At 33.1% G+C, this 27,634-nt stretch overlaps 2 protein-coding genes across 2 annotated transcripts in view; one reads left to right on the top strand and one right to left on the bottom strand.

Annotated features, from left to right (window-relative positions):
- Positions 1 to 17,299, bottom strand: part of LOC134721353 (protein sel-1 homolog 3-like) — a 151,092-nt gene extending 133,793 nt beyond the window's left edge. Inside the window, exon 1 of the mRNA XM_063584293.1 lies at positions 17,188 to 17,299. Coding sequence (XP_063440363.1) covers positions 17,188 to 17,250 — 63 coding nt within the window. The 5' untranslated portion in view covers positions 17,251 to 17,299. The remainder of the gene's footprint in view (positions 1 to 17,187) is intronic.
- A 7,594-nt stretch (positions 17,300 to 24,893) lies between these two features.
- Positions 24,894 to 27,634, top strand: part of LOC134721351 (fibroblast growth factor receptor 2-like) — a 250,008-nt gene continuing 247,267 nt past the window's right edge. Inside the window, exon 1 of the mRNA XM_063584292.1 lies at positions 24,894 to 25,073. Within this exon, the coding sequence (XP_063440362.1) occupies positions 25,061 to 25,073 (13 nt within the window). The 5' untranslated portion in view covers positions 24,894 to 25,060. The remainder of the gene's footprint in view (positions 25,074 to 27,634) is intronic.

Below are 27,634 nucleotides of genomic sequence, written 5' to 3'. Positions count from 1 at the left end.
AATAGATGGTCTGCTTTTGATTTGAACTTAATGACACGACATTACGGAAATGTTTTAGATAGAACTGAGAATGGAAATGGAGAATGTGTGAAAGAGACACACTGACCAAAGAGCAGACCCATCAAGGTAACAATGGGTCTGCAACGCAGGGTGAAACTCCAGCTCCCGAAGGCGGGTAACAGCTGTCCATTAACTGTAATGTATATTAGTTCAGGGAAATGGACGTCCTATTTAACTTCGAAAAGTATTAATAAACCAAATTTAAACAAAAACACACAAAAGACTAGCAAAGGTTCAGGACTTTGGATAGGCACAATAAGGCGACGGAGTTCAGCATAACTTGTGAAATCTCAACCCTCTTCCTGTACCTCTATCTAACGGAGAAAAAACAAACACACATTCGCAAAGTTAAACTCAGTTTAGAAGAAGTCCGAGTCCGATATTAACATAGGTTACAGTACTGTAGAAAGTAAGCAATCTGACAATGATCAACATATGTTAAACTAGAGGCTCTAAAGAGCCTGTGTCCCTCACCTTGGTCTATGTGAATATTAAACAAAGGAAGCAGATTGATTAATGACAAAATTGTGATTTGGTGATGGTGATGTGTTTGTACATTTTACTTTACTGAAAATTCTTGCTGCTTACAATTATCTCTATTTATAATGAACTTGGTCCAGTAGTTTCAGTGGAAAATGTTAGAAAAAATTTACAAATTTTATGAAAATTATTAAAAATTGACTATAAAGGACAAAAACTCCTTAGGGGGTCAATTGACTATTTCGGTCATGTTGACTTATTTGTAAATCTTACTTTGCTGAACATTATTGCTGTTTACAGATTATCTCTATCTATAATAATATTCAAGATGGTAACCAAAAACAGCAACATTTCCTTAAAATTACCAATTCAGGTGCAGCAACCCAACAACGTGTTGTCTGATTCATCTGAAAATTTCAGGGCAGATAGATCTTGACCTGATAAACATTTTAACCCTGTCAAATTTGCTCTTAATGCTTTGGTTTTTGAGTTATAAGCCAAAAAATGCATTTTACCCCTATGTTCTAATTTTAGCCATGGCGGCCATCTTGGTTGGATGGCCTGGTCACCGGACAAGTGTTTTAAACAAGATACCCCAAAGATAATTGTGGCCAAGTTTGGATTAATTTGGCCCAGCAGTTTGAGAAGAGAAGATTTTTGTAAAAGATTACTAAGATTTACGAAAAATGGTTAAAAACTGACTATAAAGGGCAATAACTCCTAAAGGGGTCAACTGACCATTTCGGTCATGTTTACTGATTTGTAAATCTTACTTTGCTGAACATTATTGCTGTTTACAGTTTATCTCTATCAATAATAATATTTAAGATAATAACTAAAAACAGCAAAATTTCCTTAAAATTACAAATTAAGGTGCAGCAACCCAATAACAGGTTGTCCGATTCATCTGAAAATTTTAGGGCTGATAGATCTTGACCTGATGAACAATTTAATCGTGTGAGATTTGCTCTAAATGCTTTGGTTTTTTAGTTATAAGCCAAAACCTGTATTTTACCCCTAGGTTCTATTTTTAGCCATGGCGGCCATCTTGGGTAGATCGCCGGGTCACTGGACTCATTTTTTAAACTAGATACCCCAAAGAAGATTGTGGCCAAGTTTGGATTAATTTGGCATAGTAGTTTCAGAGGAGAAGATTTTTGTAAAGGATTACTAAGATTTACGAAAAATGGTTAAAAATTGACTATAAAGGGCAATAACTCCTAAAGAGGTCAACAATTTCTGACCATTTCGGTTACGTTGACTTATTTGTAAATCTTATTTTATTGAACATTATTTCTGATTACAGTTTATCTCTATCTATTAGCCATGGCGGCCATCTTGGTTGGTTGGACGGGTCGCCGGACAAATTTTATAAACTAGATACCCCAATTAAATTAAATTTGGCCCAGTAGTTTCAGAGGAGAAGATTTTTGTAAAAGTTAACGACGACGGACGACGGACGCCAAGTGATAAAAAGCTCAATTGGACCATGGGCCAGGTGAGCTAAAAAGGACTTCTATGACATGCCAAATTCAGACCTCAATTACACAGATCGAAGAAATATGTATTCATCATTTGCAAACCAAGCACACGCCGTCCTGTTGGGGTTTTAGTATCATTTCATCATAAACTAGGCATTATTGAGATGGAAGCCATCTCTGTTGTCCCCGGTGTAAATAATGTGTGTTAAAAGTTTAGTCTATAAGCTGATGTGCTGAGGGTGGTTTTATTGTATGTTTTAGTTAAAGTGTTATATTTGGCAATTTAATTAAATAGTCATATGACTACACGATGTGAAATCATTGTCACTAGGGGACTTTTGGATATATGGGTTGATGTTTGAATAATGTTATGTTTAAGTTGCTTATACATAGCTATTTGTCACAATTGTTCAAAGTTATAGTAATTACCTTCAATATATTATGACCCATCACAAAATATTGCTTTTTAAATGTTAAAAAAATGAGAATTTGCTGCATGAGGGCCACAATTTGTTAAGGACGAATACACATACAGACAGACGGACCTTGACTTAGTAAGTTGTACATACATTATAACACATCCTCCGATAAACATGTCAGGAATATACTTCGAAATCATAACGGTATTCAAATATAGAGCAGACATGATCTTTGTCATTGGACATATGTTTATAAACTGTATCTAAAGTTTTTGGACTAGAACTTTGACCTAGGAAGTTGTACAAATATTATGACCCTCGGGTGTTAGTTAATATACATGTCAAGTAAATATAAGGAAATTGTAATGGTTCTCTAGATATAGAGCAGACACAATTTGTTTCGCATGAACGGACGGACGGACAGAGTGATCACTATAGAACAACAGTATCGTAACTTTATCCCATGTGAATAAGTCTGTTTAAAGCTTTTGAGGTGAATGACGACATCGTTGTGTTTTGGATAATCCTGAGCGTATACGGATTTCTGCACGTTGATTTATATCAACGCATTGAAGTCCTACTTCCGATGTTAAAATTTGGTAAACATTTTGACAAGTTTGTGATATAGAAAATCCCGGCGTTTTAATTTTGCAGTAATACAAATATTTATTTTGTTAAAATCGAATCCGTTGTGACATTTATACACGAGCGTATCGAACAAGTTAGGTAAACACCATACGATGTTGTCAAGGGAACGTCAGCTTAAAAAACAGACAATTCACATTTTAATGTATACTTTTCCTGTTGATTTGGCAAAACATTTACCAATTTCGTTTCGCTTATAATAAATATTCCAGTTACAAGACCTTTTGAAAAAATTATAATAATAATAATAATAAATATAAATCAATTGCTTTAAAAAAGCAATTGTAAAAGGTCTTTCCCCCTTTGAAATTGATTATAGGGGGGGGGGGGGGTCTGGTTATTTGTTTGTTCGTTTGTTCGTTTGTTCGTTTGTTTGTTTCTGTAAGGGGTCTATAGTATTGTGTTACCGGAGAAGTTTCATGTTTATTTCTGAAAGTTTTTATTTTATTTCAGGTGCAGCGCGTGCCAGATTGAGGAGACACCACGTGACGCGGGTTTATATTAAGAAAAACTTAGTCTTTTAATTTCTTTTTCGGTCGGGACGTTTTAAACAGACAACATGTGTAGAGATGGAATGTACACAATGTAATTTCTTTTGTCATTGTAGGAAATTGACAACTTGATGACAGTTCACGGGCAGTGCATGTTTTGGATTTAATTGATCCGGTGTAACTTTAAAACACATTTATTGATTATTTTCTGATATTGTACATTTTTCAGCACCTGTTTGTAACACAGATTAGTATTTCAATCTCGGAGCGGACATTTTATTGTAGGTTTTTACTGAGATTTACGGACCTAGCAAGCGATTTTTACGGCATTGCCATTTCTTTTCTCTAGGGAAAGCTTTGAGAGATATCTGCACCAAGTTTTTTTATAAATTTTCAGTACATGTATGCCCTGCTGACTGCAAATTTTGAGGTCGATTGTACTTGTAGTTTCAGAGTACATGTGGATTTTTTTTCAGAAGTGACGCAAGAACAATATTGAATTTCGATTTTTCATGAAACATGATTGATTGATCATGATTGATTGATTGATTGATTGATTGATTGATTGATTGGTTGGTTGGTTGGTTGGTTGGTTGATTGATTGATTGGTTGATTAGTTGGTTGATTGGTTGGTTGGTTGGTTAAACACGTTGGATAGGGTCAATTGAAACAGCGAAAAAGAAACAAAGATCTTGAACCCTATATTAAATTCATGAGACGGACACATGATTGATTGATCATGATCATGATTGATTGATTGATTAGTTGGTTGGTAGGTTGGTTGGTTGGTTAAACACGTTGGATAGGGTCAATTGAAACAGCGAAAAAGATGCAAAGATCTTGGACCCTATATTAAACACATGATTGATTGATCATGATCATGATTGATTGATTGATTGATTGATTGATTGATTGATTGATTGATTGATTGATTAGTTGGTTGGTTGGTTAAACACGTTGGAGAGGGTCAATTGAAACAGCGAAAAAGATGCAAAGATCTTGGACCCTATATTAAACACATGAGACGGACACATGATTGATTGATCATGATCATGATTGATTGATTGATTGATTGATTGATTGATTGATTAGTTGGTTGGTTGGTTGGTTAAACACGTTGGATAGGGTCAATTGAAACTGCGAAGAAGAAACAAAGAAGATCTTGAACCCCTTTATTAAACACATAAGACGGAATTATAATTGATTGATCACGATCATGATTAATTGATCACGATCATGATTGATTGATCATGATCATGATTGATTGGTTGGTTGGTTGGTTAAACACGTTGGATAGGGTCAATTAAAACAGCGAAAAAGAAACAAAGATTTTGGACACTATATTAAACACATGATTGATTGATTGATTGGTTGGTTGGTTGGTTGGTTGGTTGGTTGGTTGGCAAACACACATAAAACTCTTCAAGTAGTGCCAAAATCACATAATCTGTCCCTTTGTACATGACCTTGACCTTTGACCTTGACCTAATTTTCATTTTTTTGGACCAAGGATCTCAAATCAAAAGACCCGAGGTCTCTATCACTTATGATTTTCAGTTTAAAATACATTTCAAAATTTGGAGTAGGGGCTTTAATGGCCTAAAATGGCCCCAGATTTACAAGATAATAAAAATTCTAACAGAGCAGATTTTTCTCCATAAATTATTAGAATATGAGTAAATGATTTAAAAAAAATGTTTTTATTTAACTAAAAAAGGTTCAATGACGTCACAATGGTAGGTGCAAATGACGTCATAATTGGGAAAATAGGCAAAAATACCAAAAATTTGATGGTTTTTCTAAATTTTGACCACCGCACCATGCTTGCACCAATAAGAAATTTTAACATTTTGACAAGTTCATACATATCAAACTTCGGATAAAAAATCTTTTTGGTGCAAGGTTGGTGCGATAGTTTAATTTATATTTTTCATAGCCAAGCGGAGCAATAAAAAGCTGAAATTTGCCGTCCAAATTGGACCTTTTAATCTGACAAAGTTAAGTTTATACATTCTTATGCCTATAGAAACTTATTTTTTGGTTTATGAATGTAAAGTGTATTCCTAATTATATTTCCGTAAGTTTATCTAGTTAAATTTCTTTAAAAAATCCGACAGCAATGAACTTCATGTGTAAGGGAGTCAATAACAACTTTGAAGGCATTTTTTTTAATTATGAAATTTAAGATAGACCTTCAATATAACAAAATCTGTACATTTCTGATCTTTTTGCTAATTATAAATTCAAAATTTGTTGTTTGAATGGGGCAATCTTCTCTCTCTGGTATTAGGGTCAGATTCATGATTTATGTAACAAAAGGGGGGGGGGGGGGGGGGGGGGGCGTATTTTACTTAAATTTCCATAATTGGCGAGAAACACGAGATTTATTTCGAAAATGACACTACCTATATTCCAATTGGATGTGTCTTTGTGGGTAATGTGCACAGAGAACAAGTTCTATAAAATATGATGGTAAAAAACGGAAACGGCATAAGGTAGACTATCCATATATATCCGTATAAACATGTATATATATATAATTATATAAGTACGCCTGAGCCTGTGACAACTCTACAACAGATTTATCCATTGGATCACCAGCAGTGATGGTGATACATGGCTGTGTACATTATGTGTATACAACTCGTCTAAACATCAACCCAACAATGTAAGATCTGTAAATTTGCAAATGTATATATATATATGGATAATTGACCTTTCCATGCATAGAAACAAGAGCCTGAAGTCTGTAAGCATACTACATGTCCGTTACCTTTTTAAAGGTTATGTTTTGAATAGTTTTATAATCATGCGTGCAAATGAAGTGAACATTTTAAAATGTGACCCGGCTTTGTTGTTGAGCCCCATTTGTGGGCATTATGTTTTCTGATCTATGCGTCTGTTCATCCGTGCGTATGTCAGTCTGTTCGTCCGATTGTCCTTGTGTCTCGCTTCAGGTTTAAGTTTTGGTCAAGGTAGTTGAATCTGACATCAGACTCAGACCTTTTTTGAAGTAAATTTTACTGCGTGTATTGTGTGTTTGATTTTTTTCTACTTTGCCTAGAGGTAAAGGGAGAAGGGGTTTGAGATCGCAAAAATAACATGTTTAAATCTGCCGATTTTTTGGGCCTGTCCTAACCTAGGATTTCCTGGCCATTGTTAGTCTTGCGATTTGGGCATCCATGTACTAAAGACACATTCTTGTTTTCAATATTTTTCACGAATATATAATGAATATTGTCATGATGATTAAAGACCAAGTCCTACGACACTAAGAATAGTGAAGGCGAAAAGTAAACTAGTCACATTGACAAAAACCACAATAAAACAAATAATATATATATAATTATATAATGAATATAGAAAAAATCTAAGAATACAGATTTATTTGATATAGTAGCATGTTCCAGTTTTGTAATTCTATAGAATGATATGGTTATAAGTCTGGATGACTGAAATAGATAATAAAAATAAGATGAATTTCGAAAAGTCAACCCTAATGATCCTTTACATAAGTCAAGAAATGATAAGAACAATGTTCTTGAATACTTTCACATTGCAGAATAATGAAAAGACATTTTATAAAAATGTGTATTTGGTCTCTGAACAAATAGATCATCATTAGAGACAGATCGTAATTTGTGGTGTTGCACATCATTAAAATTTAGCATTGCTTAGTAGTCATGCAGGCGTTAGTCCATTTACAATTTTATACATTAGAATTGATTGTTGCTTTTTCATTCTTTTGGTAAAAGATAGCCATTTTAAAGATGAAAACATAAAATAAGATGGAACAGAAATATCGCATTTTAGTATAATTCTTGCTACTCTTTTTTGAATTTTTATTCTCTTTCAATAATAAATTTCCCCAAACTGAACTACAATAGTCAATACATTTGTATATATGGTAGAATATATGCATCATAAAATAGTTGTATTGTGTGTATAGGCAAATACGTAAACTTTAATTTTATATAAAGTGATATTTTAGATGAGATAATCTTACATATACGATTAACATGATCTTCCCAGCTTAATTTTTCACCAATGTCATTTCCAAGTAATTTGAACGAATGGCCATTCTCAATACATGTTTCGTTGACAGTTATACATAATATCATTCTCCGATATAATAAAATTTTAACTTTTTAAAATTGTGGCATGGTTAATAAGGTCAAAAGCCTTACTGAAATCTAAATACACAGAACCAACTATTTGAGAAATAATTGATTCAAGCTATACTTTATTGTAGTGTTAACACGGGAAGGCATAATATTCGTGATTACTTTTGCCCGAGCGATAGTGAGGAATACAATGCCTACCCATGTTAAAACTACAATAAAGTATAGCTTGCATCAATTATTTCGATTCTGATTAAGTAGCATACTAATCTATTGCAATAAAAATTCATAATTTCAAATAAAATTTGTAGATTTAGCTAACTAAGTCCTTATATTTGTATAAAATAACATTCGTTTATAGTGGAACATTGTTTTATCTATAAATTAGCTACAATTACAATTTGCTTGCTAGTCCCTCTCTGTCATCACAAAGAGATATCTCTGGCTAATTTCCCAATCAATCTATCATTAAAATAATAAATACATGCAGCTTTCATTCATAGTCTATTTCAAAAATGATAAAAAGTTCTTTATATTGGTATGTAAAAATTTTAAACGTTTCAAATTTATGAAATTATATTCGTACATCAATTGTTTTGATACATCAATAACAAAAACTGAAATATATTGCATTGATTCATTTTGATTGGGACAGATTAGGTGAACGTTTGTCTGTAACAATCACTGCTCACTATGTACTTGTTAAAGACACTGAATCTGTGGGGTCACCAAAGGTTCTCAACACCTAAATTAAGCAATTCGAAAAACGAATCCGGAATAATACGATGTGTTGATTTATATCAATAATATAAATCAAAACATAAAGGTTATTCCTGAATAATTTTTCGAATTATTTTATTATTAAAGGCGTTTATAAAAACCTTTGATGACCCCACAGTTTAAATTCTATAATAAGTAAGAAGTGAGTAATGGTCGATACAGACAAACGTTCACCTAATCTGTCCCAGTCAAAGGGATAATTTAGGTCGTCAATCAATGGCCAGGACCACACTGTTTCGAATATGATTCTATTCAAAATTATATCAGAAACCTAAACATAATTATAAAAAAAAATGAACTGTTAAGGGGAGACAATTCTCGTATAACCTTTTCGAATTGGCACATAATACCACGAAATGTCACTCATCATACAAATGGCACATCCATATAACTAATTAACTGCGCAATCGTGCTCCACCTTCAATGATGATTCTGAATTATAAATATAACCAAAAGTTGTTAATCTATAGATAGTGAAGACTAATGAAAGCTAACCCACTGTAAAAATATTTTTTTGCACTTTTTTAAAAATTCCTCAGAAAAATTCTCGAGCCACTTGACTTTCATAGCTCAAAATTAACGTTTTTACAGAATATTTGAATAAAGTAGTTACAGATTATTCGCTTCTCAAAGTGTAAGACGCAATAGAAATCGTATGCTTGCACAATCTTACCGAAATACGGATTCAATTAAGTCCTAAACATTTTGACATTTCTTCGTTTATTTTTTTTTTATATCGAAAACCGGTTTAAACAAATCACAAGTACGTGTTAAGATCCGACTAAATACCTATTTCCCGATATGGTCAGGTAAGATTGCTAGATTAAGACAATTTAGGTGATTTCTATGTTCGATGTGTATAAGGGTTAAGCGATTGTGTAGGCTCTTCCATGAACCTCCTTTTTGTAAAGAATCAAACAGGTGGCACTGTGATTTTTCAGAGGGATGAATTTTTGAACAGCCAGCATGAACGGTTGTCGTATCGAGTTCAAATATGTAAATTTCGGAATGCAACACATTACAGTCATTATAAATGAATTAGTAACAACATGTGCATCATTTAAGAGTTTGGAAGTGTTTTAAGTTAATGAAATATATTAAATGCATGTAAATTTGATAAAATTCATTATTCTGCAGTAGTCAATATACGCATGTGCAAAAAAAAATTATCGGATTTAGAGCATATGTGTTTATTCACAATTCGAAAGAAGCACGTCATATTAGAATTCTCCATTGTCTAAATATTTTAACCATTCATCAATAAGTTCAGTCAACGCTTTTTGACATGAATGAACTTGCCGAACGAATCAGGTTAATCATTTTATAATAATTTTATAATATAAACAATCTATATAAATATATGTCGACTCTTTAAAATTCAAGATTTTATCCTTAATTGAGGTAAATTATAATACATCAATCATATATATTATAACAGGTCACAATCACAATACATAACTAATAAGATAAATATTGATTTGACGTGAACTCATATCTAAACTTAACTTTCATTAGACATGTTAGAGAAAGGCACAAATTTTTAACTGGCTATTATAAATTGCAGCTTATAATGTTAGACCTCTGTTTTAAATAGCACATAAACGTTCGTGTATACTTCGGGCGATAACGGGGACACTTACATATAATCCTCCTTTTTAGCGTTTTAAAAAAAGATTTTTTACATTGATTAACTTAGGCCGTGTTCACATTGACCTAAATTCGGTGTTGTGTTAGTGTAACTCACACGTAAACTAAACACAATTGCGTTCCCATTGATAAAACGCAATGTTTACATGTAGTTTAAATCATGTTTTATCTACACGCAGTCGATAGTCAATGTAGGCCTTGTGTAGGTTAAGTGTACACAAAACTAGGCATTAAGGGCATTAGTTTTACCGTGTATAGATTTAAGGAGGAAACTATTTTTGAGTAAAATTGATATATTTGATAATTATTAGTATAGTTCTTTACAGAAATTGTTGTTTAAATTTTACATTTTTTTTTGTTAAAAATTAAACGTACTTTATTAACCCCTGATCAAGACTCAATGCAGCATCATTGCCGAACCCATACGGCAGCAATCAATTGATTTTCGGGGGAAGGGGGGGGGGGGCTATCATAGTTGAGTAAAAAACATAAAGGGCAAGGGGGTGAGGGTGGTTAGATATGGATTTTGTTTTTGAAACAAGAAATGTTTCCAGTTTTTGGCCCTGAAAAAAATTATTTGTTTCACCCTCAGCTGCAACTATATATAACGCTGAAATTGATTAAGACTTGTCACCAAAATTTGTCCTGAAAAAAAAATCAATAGCTCACGCCCCTCTAACAACGCTCCCCCTCCCTCTCTACAAAAATTGAAGTAAATAGTTGCTAGCCTCATTCATTTGAAAAGGTCTTCCCGAATCGACTTGACGTACACAGAAATATTCGCCACTGGTCTTTACTCAAACAACGATTCACGCATAAATGCATGACTAAAAAAGTCTGAGGTAAATGATTTGTTTGTCTAGTATCTCAGATCCGTTAAATAACACTTAAAATAAATTTAAAAAAACGTTACCCTATTCCTTTACCAAATACTCCTTGGAGAAGAAATACAATTTGAAGCAGAAAAGATAAAAATGTAGTGATCCCTAATCATGCTAATATCTCAATCCTTTTTTCGGCTGTAAGCACGCTGCTGCAGCTAACGTTTTCTAATGCGTAATCGAGACATCTCTAGTATATTCAAACTACTGGAAATTATAAAAATGGCTTTCATAAAGTAGCAACCACTTATCATAAAAAAGGGGGAGGGTTATTGTTTTTATCTGAGTCAGATTTTTTTTCGCGCGTAGGTTTTTATTCCTTTTTTTCGATGCTGGTGATGAAATACTTTTTTTTCAATATTTAACACTATAATGTATGGGGAAACTCTTGATTCGGAATACATTTTTTATCATCTGTATGACCATTTTTTTTTATTATCAAATTGGGTATCGGAATATTTCCATTCCCACCCCACCCCCTTTTTAAAGTCAAATGGTTGTTCCCTTACCGCTAGAAAAATTATCCAAACATTTTGAATTTAGTTCTACGTTATGAACATTTAAATGACATATAGTTTACAAGTGGGAACAAATCTTATGTACAGGTAGCTAAACAAGGTGTATAGATGTGAACAAATGTAATGTGAAACCAGTGTACACTACACTAAACTAATTGTAAACATGTTTACTCTACACGGCGTTTGGTGTGAACACGGCCTTAAACGGCCGTGTTCACACCAAACGCCGTGTACAGTAAACACGTTTACAATAAGTTGAATGTAATCTATGGAAAGCCAACGGGGTCAAAATTCTTAATTCGTGACTTGTCAATTTGTAACTCAGTTGTAACTGTGTGATTTGTCAATTTGTATATTGATGTTTTGTTACTTGTGATTCGTTAAATGTCGATTTGTAAATTGTCTATTTGTATATTGATGTTTTGTAACATGTCGATTCGTAAATTGTCAATTTATATATTGATGTTTTGTACGTGTCGATTCGTAAATTGTTAATTTGTAAATTGATGATTTGTAACTTGTCGATTCGTTAAATGTCAATGTGTGAAATGTCATCGTTGTATTATGCTAACGATCATTATGACGACAGATGGCGCTCAGTCTCTTCTTATGTGTATAAGCCTCCTGTAAATATGTGCACCGCCATATGGAATATATATACCAAAGTAATTCAAATCAGTTCTGTGCACCACCACATACATATAAAAGAAACAAAAAGATAAATGCATTTGTTTGTTTTATATGGCATGTATACCAGGGACTCGGTTTTATATAGAGGTGACCTCAAATAAGCATGTTTGTTTACTAATGTACCGGTCACCAAACCTGGGATGGGGTTTGTCACTTCCTGTATTAAGGTTTACATAGACGTGTCGCTGGAACGGGCTTCCTTATTAACTTCGCAAATATATCACTGTCACTTGGCAGGAAATTTCTACTTAATATTTAACCGGGTCAAAATAAGACGGGGCTTGAAAATTTATACTAATATTATCCTGGGCCGCAAATTTTGGACTAAATGTATAGTAGGAGAAATGGTTTGACACCCATTATTTCTTAATATTATAATCTCAATATGGAAATTTCAGAAAAGAATGTTATTATCTAATGATCTTTTAATACAAGAAGTAAATGGAAGAACAATCTTTATATATTTGGTTCCTGCATGAGTAATGAAGATAACAAATGTTTTATCCGCATATCATATTTGTACTTTACAAAACAAACTGAAGTGAACAATTATTTTAAATGAATCACTTAGTTAATGTATACTATATATCAAAACTGTATTGAATATGCACTATTTTGAAATAAAATCTGAAGGCACCAGAAAACTAAACGAGGACCTTAAATGGACTACCAATATTTCCAACGTAGCCAAGAAGGCAAATTAACACTAGGATTCCTGATAAGAAATTTGAGATATTGTTTATCGGAATGCAAGAAAACCGGGGGCCGCATATATTTCAATGGTCAGGTCAATAATGGGATATCATATGGTCAATAGTATGGGACCACAAAAATCAATAAGCTTGAAAGAATACAGCGACAACATGCGAGATTTATAACAGGGGACAAATCCAGAGAAGTTGGTTTCATCTCAAACACACTCACCAAACTGAAACTACAAGACAAACAGACAAGACGCTCAAGCCAGAAATTAATATTTCTATACGAGGTGGTCAAGGGGCTGGTTTCTCAGTGTTATAGAACCAGACAATTAAAAAAAGCTCGTTCAAAAAGAACACTAATTACTGGCAAGGGCCCGATTTAACAATTATCATAAAATTGAGAATGTGTCAAAGAGACAACAACCCGACCATAGAGCAGACAACAACCGAAGGCCACCAATATGGGTCTTCAATGCAGCGAGAAACTCCCGCACCCGGAGGAGTCCTTCAACTGGCCCCTAAACAAATTTGAATACTAGTAGTTCAGTGATAACGGACGTCATACTAAACTCCGAATTATACACAAGAAACTACAATTAAAAATCATCATACAAGACTTACAAAGGCCAGTGGCTCCTGACTTGGGACAGACGCTAAAAAACGGCTAAGGGCTTAAACATTTTTTGTTAGATCTCAACCGCCCCCTTTTTTATACACCCACTTTTAACCAAAGTGACGCCCTATCCCTTTGACTTGTCAGAGAAAAGATCTCGCCATCTCGCCATTTGCATGACAGAGGCAATTATCTCAAATATGCTTACACTAATTTTATTTCTCCTTGAAAATATTTGCACATGATTGGGGGTTTGGCCCTGGGGTATATATTGAGTCATTTTTTGAGTAAAATGGTAGCCAGGGATCCTGAATGACTGCTCGACAGAAGAGGCAGGCGGAATACAACATGGTTTGTGAATTAGATATTATGATTATATTGTTACAAATCCATTGCAAATGATTTACTTTTATTTAATATGACATGCAGATTTTAAAACAAATAGCTTTATTGATTAACATCGTGATTCATTTCGGTTCGTTAACCATCCGATCGACAAAATATTAGATTTGGTAAAGTTGCCGGGCTATATGGAGGTGTGGCACCGGGTGGGGTTCATATCGGGAGGACTGGGCGTTAAGCAGCTGTTGAGATCGAGGGACTAGTGAATATTTTGGTCTTTTTGGTTGTAAATTTTTATAGAAAGAAAATATAGCGGCAATTTTTAAGCTTTTTGACCAGAACTATTCAATAGGCATGTTTACTAATATATATATATATATGTCAGCCCTTTCCCCTCCAGTCAGAATAAAATGGTCCGATAATACCATTTTATGATTAATAGAAATCGTTTATTACTAGTACCTGTTTTTCCAGTAATGATATAGCCTTTTATAGCCGACTATATGGTATTCTCATTGTTGAAGACCGTAGATTGCCTATATTTGCTTAAATCGTCTTTATTTGAACTTAGCATTGGTGAATATTTGTCTCATTGACAATCATACGGTTTATTACCACATCTTCTTATTGTATTTACCTGAAAAGTCCAGTCGTTGTATTCCACTGACCAACGACTACAATGTATTTCATTAAACACGCAATTTGGATAGATCGATTACGTCGAGGGACTATTAAAACTAGTCCGGATGCATTTTTATAAAGTTTAATCCGTTCTCGAACGAAAGTCCACGTCTGACTCAGTAAACAAAATAAAACTCGGATCCTGTAAACATGCAATTTTTGTATTGTTTTCTTTTAGAGGCATTTGCTGTAATTAATAAATTAAAATTATTTAGGTTTATATTTCATATGGAGGTGCTCCTACTTACAGGAGGCTTATACACCGAAGAATAACTTTACCGAGCGCCATCTGTCGTCATAATGATCGTTAGTATAATACATAGATGACATTTCACACATTGACATTTCACACATTGACATTTCACACATTGACATTTCACACATTGACATTTCACGAATCGACAATTTACAAATCATCAATATTCACATTGACAATTTACAAATCGGCAAGTTAAAAAACATCAATATACAAATTGACAATTTACGAATCGACAAGTTACAAAACATCAAATTGAATATGCAATTTACAAATCGGCAAACATCAATATGCAAATTGACAATTTGCAAATCGACATTTAACGGATCCACAAGTAACAAAACATCAATATACAAATTGACAATTTACGAATCGACAAGTTACAAAACATCAATATACAAATTGACAATTCACGAATCGACAAGTTACAAAACATCAATATACAAATTGACAAATCACACAGTTACAAGTTACACATTGACAAGATACGAAGTAAGAATTTTGACCCCGTTGGCTTTCCATAGTAATGGACACTGGTCACATCAAATTTGTTCACATCTATACACCTTGTTTAATTACCTGTACATAAGATTTGTTCCCACTTGTAAACTATATGTCATTTAAATGTTTATTACGTAGAACTCAATTCAAAGTTTAAGAACGATTTTTCTAGTAGTAATGGAACGATCATTTGACTTAAAAGGGGGGGGGGGGAATATTCTGATCCCTAATTTGATAAAAAAATAAATAAATCTGGTCATACAGATGATAGAAAAATATTCTGAATCAAGAGTTTCCCCATACATTATAGTGTTAAATATTGAAAAAAAGGTATTTGAAAAAAAAAACGGAATAAAAACGTACTCGCGAAAAAAAATTAAGTTAAGTGGTTGCTCCTTTATGAAAGCTATTTTTATAATTTGCAGTAGTTTGAATATACTAGATATGTCTCGATTACGTATTAGAAAACGTTAGTTGTAGCAGCGTGCTTGCAGCCGAAAAAAAGGATTGAGATATTAAGGATCACTACATTTTTATCTTTTCTGTTTGTGTAAAATTGTATTTCTTCTCCAAGGAATATTTGTTAAGGAATAGGGTAACGTTTTTTTTTAATTTTAAGTGTTATTTAACAGATCTAAGATACTAGACAAACATATTCTTTACCTCACACTTTTTTTAGTCATGCATTTATGCGCGAATCGTTGTGTGAATAAAGACCAGTGGCGAATATTTCTGTGTACGTCAAGTCGATTTGGGAAGACCTTTTCAAATGAATTAGGCAGCAACTATAAATTTTATTTATTTTTTAGGGGGGAGGTGAGGGGGGCGTGAGCTATAGATTATTTTCAGGACAAATTTTGGTGACAAGTCGGAGTCAATTTCAGCATTATATATAGTGGCAGCTGAGGGCCAAAAACTGGAAACATTTTTTTTTCAAAACAAAATCCATAGCCCACCACCCCGACCAACCTGCCTTTATGTTTTATACTCAACTATAATAGCCCCCCCCCCCCCCCAAAAAAAAAAATCTATTGGGTTGCTGCCTAATATGGGTTCGGCAATGATGCTGCTTTGAGTCTTGATCAGAGGCTAATAAAGTACGTTAAAAAAAATTAACAAAAAAAACCTGTAAAATTAAGACACTGACAATTTCTGTAAAGAACTATACTAATAATTATCAAAAATAACAATATTACTCGAACTGCATGACTCCTTAAATCTATACACGGGAAAACTAATGTCCAAAATGCCTAGTTTTGTGTACACTTAACCTACACAAGGCCTACATTGACTATCGACTGTGTGTAGATAAAACATCATTTAAACTACATGTAAACATTGAGTTTTATCAATGGGAATGCAATTGTGTTTAGTTTACGTGTAAGTTACACTAACACAACACCGAATTTAGGTTAATGTGAACACAAAAACACAACACCGAATTTAGGTAAATGTGAACACGGCCTTAATCTGAACAAATTACGCAGGTCTGCACTTGCATTTAAAAAAATACGAGGAAAAGAAAACAGTTTGCATTTTTTTTTTAATTTTGTCATGTCGGGGCGTTTCATAGCTTACTATGACATATTGGTTTTGCCTGTTGATGAATTACAATGCGTATAACTACGTCTACTTAGTTGGTGTATGGTGAACGTTGATCATTGACAATCAAATAACACCTCTAAAAAAGAAATTAAATTTATGTTTACAAATTAATAATAATTTGTTTTATTGTATTTCGGAAATTCAAGTGTTTCTAGGCTTTCGACATGACGTAAAAACGTGAATGTTTAATCTCAATAATTAAAATGGTTCCAAATTCATTTTGTATAAAAAAAAAAAAACACAATTTGACAAAAGAAAATAAATTTTCACTTTACCTTGCTTGCTAGAATTAAAACAAGGAAATACTCGTAAAAGACGATGACATTATTCTCATTCATTGTCACAGATTTTTTTTTAATATTTCAGTCACCTTAGTCTACGTTGTACATTGTGGCAGCTGTTGCATATGTCGATAACGTGTGTCACAACTTTCAAGTAAAGTTTTATATAGAACACTGAAATATCAATAACTATAATAAATATTATAAAGAGATATGTTATTTTTCATCGTGACTACATTCATTTCGTTGTATGAATCTTATAAAGAAGTATTATCCAATTTTCTTACTGTTAGGAAATTGAATATATGGAGCGCAATACCATAAATATTTGACTAACTACAAAAATAAGAGGAATCGACTAAATACGTGCACAAGCAACTTAGGTGAATAAAGCCTCCCCTTTTCCGGAGATTGAACACTTCATTACAAGCTATGCAGTTGTTTTAAAAATTATTCCTATGTTTCTATTGGGGATGGATAATTAAGGTCTTTCCTCTACAAAGGAAAGACCTTATTGTTTTTCTTCCGTTTTTTCTTCCAACATTTTTTTGGCATGGCCTCCCACCGTTTCTGTTGAAGTTATCAAGCCCAAATATGGACCATAGATAGACCTCATCATGAAGTATAACCAGATGACCCTGTTAAAGATTTCATCATCCCCTTTAGAAGTTATCTCCCTTTTATTGGATATTTTTGATATGACCCCCCCCCCCCTCGTTGTTTTTGAAGATAACATGACCTTATTTAGATAATAGATACATCTCATCATGATGTATCACCATATGAGGCTGCTAAGTATTTAATCACCTCCTTTAAGAGTTATATCCCCTTGAAGCTATCTCTTTTATTTGCAGTTTTCTCAAAAAGTATTCAAGATAGAATCGATTTGAAAACGGCAACATGTACAAGACCAGAAGGCAATGTTAATAAACATATATAATCATTTTGTTTTTAACCCTTATAAGGAGTTATTACCCTTGAAAAAATATACACAATTTTTGAAAAATTGTATCTGGAGAACCGGAAGTCGTAAAGACTTGGGACCTACACCAATAATCTTAAGTTCATGTGACCTTTAATTTGCACCCAAGATCAAAGGTCACCAGGTGCAAAAAAAAATTGCGCTGCAATTTTAAGCTTGCATATTAAGAAAATGATAAGAATTTACTGCATACTTACGCGTATAAAATGTTCCTCTCGATGAGTTCTACATTTTATACACTGAGCACAAAAGTGTCCGACTGTTTGTTTAAAAGTTACAACGGGATGATTCTTAAAAGTATAGTATTTTGTGTATATCTTTTTAAAGATAACAGATATCAATCTACTATAAACTGCAAAGATGATCAGTGATTCAAGATCTTCAATTGGAGGTTAATGTCAGGTCATGATGAAATTTCACCTTGACCTTCACATTATACTATGACCTTGACCTTGTGATATTTGAAAAGTCAAGTGGTCCTGATTTGAATGGTGATAGTCCCATGTCTCTATGACTTCCGGTTCTCAAGTTTGGTATTGCATCATATATTTGATGATTAATTGTGACCTTGGTGAACTTTGAAATTGTCCCAATTCTTTTTCTATAATGTTGTCCTTTAACTGTAGATCATTTTCCATTTAACAGATTTGAGATATCTATTGTCGTTTTAGAGATAATGCAGTTTGAAATTTTGCGAGCGGCGGCATGTATTTCTGAATCAACAACTGTTACAGCTTACCACTTAAAATGTTCAAGAAATTGAAGAGGTTAACATAGTTATATGTTTGACCAAATACCAAAAACATTCCATTTAGAAAAACACCAAAAATCATTTTGAAATTTTCATGTTTTGCATTGACTTTGTAAGTTTCATAACTTCTATTTATATCGTTGATATTGCATCATTTTTGGCACTTTGTCAAATCGGGTCATCTGATATATCAAATTGAAGGTCTCACTCAATAAACTCTCCTAAAAAATGAAAAATGTTAACCTGGAAGGGTGGGGTCATTTAGTGCAAAAAATAAACTCTCCTAAAAAATGAAAAATGTAAACCTCTTTTTCATATCAGGTGGAAGGGTGGGGTCATTTAGTGCAAAAAAATCTAATTTCTCAGATGGTTAGGTTGTCGCATATCAAATGAAAGAACATAAAGCGTACATTTCAAATTTCAAATTGACGTCCCCCAAAAATTGGTTGGATGGGGTCATTGAGTGCAAAAAATAAATTTTCTTTTACGATAAGGTTGTTGTATATCAAATGAAAGGTCATGATGTGTACATTTTAAATATCAAATTCCCACCTATAAAACTTAGTTGGATGGGGTTATTAAGTGCAAAAATCAAACTTTCTAGAACATGGCGTTGTCGCATATCAAATGAAAACTCATCTACCCTGTGTGACATATATCATACTTCAGATCTCAAAAATGTAAAACCGGTCCCTCCCCACTCTTCAATATTACAATGTTGCACTATTTAACCTAAGAAAATGTCAAAGCAAATACATTGTCTTCTTCCCTAACAGAAACACAAATACTTCCTTGATTCAAAATTTGCTACGCTCAAAATAATAAAATGAAAATGAAGTAAAAGAGATGATCTTCATACTATGCCATATTCTAGTGCTCGTTTCATTACGTTTGCATCATCGCCTCTCCCCTGGTAATATTCATTGCCCCCACCCCTAAATGTGTATATATTATACAACGGAGCAACAGAACGATTATTTTAGCGTATAACTGCGTTTTGCCTATAGCCCTAAATTAACATTCATGAAATATTAGGCACTGGACGATAAGTGACAACTTCGCGTCTATCTTCCAAACATGTGTACTGTTAATTCGTCGTTATAAAATCCACAACATATATTTTGCAAAATTGACGATTTATTTTCTTGATATACAAAGTCTTTTTTTCTAGATTTATTCAACATTACTTTTTAAAAACATTTTGTTGCATCATTTTTTTTAGCAAATCTCGATTATCCACTTTGAAAATTTGCTGAAAGTGTACATTTATTAGATTCATAAACTATCCTGGACGGAAGCTTCTTATTTACAATCCAAAGATAGTATCAAGAGGAATATTTTCATTGATTTGTTTCCTCTTTTTTGTTGAACCTGCAATTAACAGTCAAAGTAGGCGAGACACTGGGTTCCGCGGAATCCTTACAATTTTTTTAAACCTAAATTACACACACAAAAGTTTTAATGATGTTTGACGCTCAGTTTTATTTGAATGGATGCAGCCTGCATTAGCGGATCCGGTATGCGGGTAGAGGGAGTTTTGGTGGTTGAAACCCAATTTTTTCCGATTTTTTTTTATGTTGTGGACGTTTCATGGTGTTCCGTGGTTTGGGTCCTCTTTTTGCAGAAAGGCGGGATCTGCACTTGGTCTGATATCGTCAATGATAGTATGATGATCCGATCATTCATCTGCTTTTTCATAGTTTGGTCTTATGCTGTGCTAGTTTTGGAGAGAAATGAGCGCACACAGACATTTTTAACCCTGCCAAATTCTTTATGTACCTGTTTGAAGTCAAGAGTCGTTGGTTCATTTCTGTCATACATGTATATGTTTTTGGTATTTTTTTTTATTATGAATGAGGCTGTCAGTTAAATTCGAAATGTATTGATTCTTATGTTTCATGTCGGGACCTTAAATCCATTTATTTTTTGAACTTCATACAATCATATCACATCTCCTTATTTTAATATTGAAGATATAAATGTGGTTTGATAAACCAACTGTTTCGTTCATTTGTCGGATGCTATAGTTGGGAATATTGAAAAGTTCCTTAATCGTGACATTGATATAAAAAATATGTTGAAGGATTTTGTGTTTACTCTGTATTTCAGTTATAAAGTCCTCTCTCATCCTTGATAACATTTAATTTTACTGGAGCCTTTTCTACCAGTAGCTATAACTTGTAATAAACAGACATCTCATTTGAAATTATACCACATCTTCGTATTTTAATATCATGTTTATTGACATATACGTGACTTTTCTAGGATCAGTGGTTAGCTACCACCCTTCTACATTTTCCTTGTTACAATATCCCGATCCTGTGATGAAAAATTCTTTGTTGTATTGTTCAAACATGTATTTATTATTTTTTTTTTAAATTGCTGGTAAATAATTATATATTAAGTAAAATTCAAAATATGATAATTACCCTTCAAGAGAATCTAGTCACCTTTTCGGAATACATAAATATTTATTTTGTACGAGGATTATTTTCATTTTTATTTTAAATTAGATTCTTTACATATTTTGTACTGTACTTTTATTATGTCTTGTATACTTATTCAGTGGTTGTTTGTTTAGGTGTTACATATTTGTTTTTCGTTCATTTTTTTTAACATAAATAAGCCGTCAGTTTTCTAGTTTTACATTGTTATTTCGGGACGTTTTATAGCTGACTATGCGGTATGGGCTTTGATCATTGTTAACGACCGTACGATGACCTATAGTTGTTAATTTCTGTGTCATGTTGGTCTCTTGTAGAGAGTTGTCTCTTTGGCAATCATACCACACCTTCTTTTTTATATCTATTTTATACACATTTTGTTTTTCTCTCTGATATAGTCACCTTAAAAGCGTTCCTTGATAGAATCTTAATTGTCAAAATATCTGGGTATATGCTTATTTTCATTTTAAATACCATATATGAATATAATAGGACGGCAAGAAACAACCAATGCAATGCATATGCAATGAATTTAATAAATTTGGCCAAGCAATTCTACAGGAAAGCTCCGAGTGAGTGTACAGGAAGGTTCCGAGTGATATTACAGTAAACTTGCGAGCGATTGTACAGTCAATAAATATATCCGACATGGAGAAAATGAATATATTTGGATTTCTACTGGGACAATGGCTTTGAAACTTTCAGACAGGTAAGACTATATATCAGAAAAGGTACATGTGGAAATTCAGGTAGCAAACATTGATTTTTCGATGTTTATTAGACATTTTTGATCGCTGTTGTGTGACAATTTTGATCGTTTTACACGGAACTCCACCATTCCAAGGAAAACGTTTTGATGCATATATCTTTCTTATTATTTTATTGGTTCATATTTACATAAAGAATGTTTTAGCTATCAAAACTTGAAGCAGAAACGTTATATAGGAACATAAGAGTTCGTCAAAGTTTCCATCAAGCAACTTGTTATTTTTCGAATGTCGGAGCACCGCTTGACAGTCTCCCGAATGACCAAATTATTAGAAAACCGAACAGAGCGGTTCTGTATAATATATCAATGACCGCTGTGGATCAATTATTAAGCTGAGAATTGACTGTAAAAAGAAAATACACTTTCGGGACATCTGGAACGGGTGTTTCAGTATTAACCATTTCGGGATCCGGGATTTCTTTTTTCGAATTTCGGGATGTCGAGATATTTAATTTATATGATAAATTCAGAACCTCGGGATTTCATGTTTTTAAGCCTGGGATATTGGGATCAGGGCCCCTCCGTAGTGGCGGATCCAGAAATTTTCATACGCGGTGGCCCGTTGACTGCCTAAGAGGGGCCCGCTCCGGTCTTGCTTCAGTTATTCCCTATATAAGCAACCAATTATTTTCCAGAAAAGGGGGGGGGGGGGGCGGGCCCCCTAAATCCGCCTCTGCCCCGACCCCCTTTAATGAATGTTCATAATATACAGATAAGCGCTAAAATTATTCATGTGTCATTAAAATCAATAGAGAACAAACAAAAAACTAAAGGATTTTTTTTTTGAAAAAGGAAGAGCCGGGGTAGAAATACAATTATCCTGTCCCAAATTACCTATGACTTTTGATACCTTAATTGAAATTCTCAAGTCACTAAATGTTTTACAAAAAAAAGAAGATGTGATATGAATGCCAATGAGACAGCTCTCCACAAAAGACCAAAATGACACCGAAATTAACATTTAAAGGTCACCTAACGGCCTTCAAAATATAAGCAAAAGCCGATACTGCATAGTCTGATATGACCATGTAAAACAATTCAAAAGAGAAAACTAACAGCCTTATTTATGTACAAAAAATGAACGAAAAACAAATATCACTGAACCACTGAATTACAGGCTCCAGTCCTGACTGGAATGTTCATAATACATGTACGCTAAATGTATGTTGATAATGAAATTAGTAGAAAACAAAAAATGGGAATTTTGGAAATAAAGGAGGAGGGTTAAAAAAAACATTTTCCTGTCCCCAAGTACATATGACGTTTTGATAGTTTTCCTGAAATTCTCAAGTCATTAAATCTTTTACAAAATTATTCCTACAACACTTTACATCCTTTCAAATACGTTCTGAATGCCCGCGATTTCGCGGGTGTGTTCTAGTTTTACTAAATTGAATATTAAATGGACTCAGTTTTTCTGCCAGTTAACATAACTTCACTCAGCGTTTTACGTTTCCGTAATAACAGAATCAAGTCGGTAATTGGCAAATGAAATGTTGGCATTACTTTTTCTGGGGACAAAAAATGACGTTCCCGCAAAAAAAGTCTACGTTTACGGAAATAAATACCTTACTTTTCCGTGAAAATAGTAACCATTCCGGAAAAAATAAATTATTACTTTTTCGAGAAAATAAAGAAAGAGTACCTTGAACTTTGTCCTAAATGAACCTGCAACAACCGTTGATTGTAGCAGATGGAACTTTTTGTGACAGCAGTATGCACTGCACATTGAAAGTCAATATGATCTACTTCGGGCTGGAGATTTAGTCTTCGGGTTGTGCACACATCAATAAGCAGATCCCACATTTTGATAAAAAGTGAAAGTAACGCAAACACAAGAGGAATGAAGTTACCATTTTACACCATTTTACACCCATGTAGCGAATAATTAACTGTGCCATCTATGAAAATATCAGTTATTTCATTACACAGACGATCATAGACATTTCAAGTTGGTGAAACATAAAAATATAACGATTCCGACATCATCATCTTTCACTAAGGTGAAACTTCCATATTTTTTTTATTTCAGTATATTGTAGATATTAGAACCTTTTTTGTATAATAATAGGAAATAAATAATTTATCTAACATATATATTCAAATATCAACAATTTACTACCTGTTACATGTAAATTTCCGGAAAAGTAAAAAATATATAATTTCTGGAAACGTATACTTTTAATTTGCAGAAACGTAGTATGACACCGAACTCATACGAAAAAAAAACCTCACGCGGATGTGAAAGACTAACATACAATCCTTTAGTCTGATGCTAGATACAGGCCCAACATGTTGAAAAGGTCAAACTATATTCACGTCTTTGTATTGACAATTGTTTTTTTTTTTTTATCTTAATCCTGTATTTTTTTTCGATTCAATATTAATTTCATCCAAATAAAATGTGTTGCTAGGAATTGTTTTGTGAACGAATCATTCATCTAATTTTAATATAGCATTCACTTGGAACCTAAGCAGATTGAGTGAAGTACCCGTATAAAACCTAATCGATAAGCATGCTACATTCAAGTATATATCCTAGTCTTATATGTATGACTGAACTGGGATAACGTAAATGTCGAAGCCGCTTACAAACATTTTCAACTCACATCGCTAACAAAGCATTATCAACATACCGTTAATTAAAGTTTCCTAAATTTAGACATGCACTCATACCTATTTAAAAAATGTATTAATATACATAATGTGTATTATGTATGGTTTTCTTAAGTTTAAATACATTTACGGTTCAGTTGTTGTAATGGAGGACACATATTTCGTGATCGGACATTTTGTATGATTGACATTAGTTTCATGATAGCAATCCATAAAGAGTTTATCGATCTGGTAGGACAACCTGGATTGAATAGGAATTAAACAAGAATGTGATATTACCTTGTACCATCCTACCACGAACTGCAATGGATGGAAAAGGTATGACCACAATATATGTTAGATCGCAGAGTTAATACACATTTACGAAGATAGAATATAAAACCATTGTTTAATCATTTTTGTTAGTATTTAAAGACATATTTGGTTTTGAGGATATTAAGTATAACTGTACCATATACTGATTGCCATTAACCTCACGTCTCTTTTTATGAAAGAATACCTTTTCATGCAAACGAATAAGTCTATTTGTTTAAAAACAGACATTAACGTATACCACGGGTGTCATATTCGGTTTATCGAGAGAAATCATCATGAAAGAATATCTAAAGCCCCAGTCACACTGTAACTTACTATCCACGGCAATCACAGAGTTTATTAAATAGAGAGGGTCTGTATACTATACAAATGACCACTATGGATCGATTAGTAAACTTCGAGTTGAAAGTAATTACACTATATTTATATAGTAATCACGGGTAGTAAGGTCGTTATATCGAGGAGCGTTTAGTACAGTGATTTTATCATAGTTTGGATAAGTTTGACATGGTTAATTTATGTTGCTTCCACAAACTATTGCCTCAGTTCTATTCACACGAGCAGATAAAAAGCAAATAAGATGCTTGAATCTGTATTAGAGGTCAAACGATCTTTATTGGAATTGTTATTTCACGAAATTAACGCAGATTAAGCAAGATATCGGAATTGCTATGGTTTGGTTAAGCGATTGACATGGTTTGGTTAAGAGTCTAGAAATTCGTCATGGTTTTGGTCAAGAATGTCATGGTTTAGATAGAAATAAATAAATATGTGTTTCACTTTAATACTGAAAATTTGATTGAAAGTGCCTGTTATTGAACGAAGTTACATTATATATTAACTGTCTGAGAAGAAAAAAAGCCTGTTTAACCAAATTTAGTGGGTGTAATCGTCAAAGTGTAAATTAAACATGTCATGTTACTTTTAAGTAAGTTTTCTACAATATAAATTTAAAAGTCACGGCTCTTTTAAACTAGCTTTCGAAATAATTTTACCAAAAAAAAAAGACAAAGCGTTGCTTCTGTTTCACATGTATAATCTTTTAACCATATGTCTATGTTTGACTCGACCGGGGATATCATGAGCGGCATCACTAGTCATACTTCAGACTTCTACTCAAAAGAGGCAGCCAGTCAAAAAGTAGTTCTTGTTTTTCATTTTCTTTTCTAGAAAACTATAAATTTGTTGGTTTTTCTTTATTTTAAATTTTATACCAGTTTATGATGAAGAAAAGGAGATGTGGGGTTATAGGTCCATGATACAGTAAACCAACTACAAAACTAACCAAAAGATATTAAGAGGACATCATAAGTCTTCAACCATTTACGAAACCAAATAGTTACGCGAGACATGGACAACACTGAGTTTTAAAACTTATTGGTTTTAAAACTATAATAGGTGTAATTACAATAAAAAGTACTTTCAAAGTTCGAATTTAAAATATGAAAGATCACAACTCCGATTTTGGATTAAAGTCGATATAAATGTTCAAGTTTTTCAATAATTATTACGAATCAATAAAAATCTTTGTAATATTGTATAAATGCATCATTAATTTTTTACATAAGTAAGGCGGTTTTCTCGTTTGAATTGTTTTATATGGTCTTATCGGGGTCTTTTATAGCTGACTATGCGGTATTGGCTTTGCTCATTGTTGAAGGCCGTACGGTGACCTATAGTTGTTAATGTTTGTGTCATTTTTGTCTTTTGTGGATAGTTGTCTCATTGGTACTCATACCACATCTTCTTTTTTATATCGTGGTCATTTTAATAAATTTCCTGTTACAAAACTTTGAATTTTTCGAAAAACTAAGGATTTTCTTATCCCAGGCATAGATTACCTTAGCCGTATTTGGCACAACTTTTTTGCAATTTTGGATCCTCAATGCTCTTCAATTTTGTACGTGTTTGGCTTTATAAATATTTTGATATGAGCGTCATTGATGAGTCTTATGTAGACGAAACGCGCTTCTGGCGTACTAAATTATAATCCTGGTACCTTTGATAACTATGATAATAGTATAATTAAATTATTTCAATTTTTTTACTTTTCGCAACTTGTCGCATCACTAGGTTCTAAACATTTTTGGTGAGTCGCAACTTCGGAATTGAGTAAATAAGTTTTTGAAATTAAATTAAAGTGTAAAACCCCTCCTTTCACAATAGTTAGCACTTATGAATGCCTGTTTAGTGTCTGTGTTGAAAACTAATATTTTCATCATGTCGTAGTTTATAACTTCTTTTCAATTTGTGTAACTAAATATGTTTAGCATAAAAACAACGCAGTCAAATTCATAATTGTTTGTTTTGTTATTTATACACACGATAAGGCTCCAAATTTTACACAAATACATTGATTTGGACTCTTACAATTTTTCAGAGGCAATTGCTGCTATTAGTAATAGTCTATTGCTCCTTTAGACGGGTCATTTGAAGCTGTTTGTGATACTGATTCATTTCTTGCATTCATAAAGTTTAAATGATATATTGTCTCATTTCCCAGATAATGACATTTTCAGATATCATAATACACTCTTTTATGGTACTGACGAATTCCTTGAGCA

Source organism: Mytilus trossulus, chromosome 6 (genome assembly GCF_036588685.1).
Source record: "Mytilus trossulus isolate FHL-02 chromosome 6, PNRI_Mtr1.1.1.hap1, whole genome shotgun sequence".
NCBI lineage: Eukaryota > Metazoa > Mollusca > Bivalvia > Mytilida > Mytilidae > Mytilus > Mytilus trossulus.
This window is presented reverse-complemented; position numbering and strand designations above follow the sequence as displayed.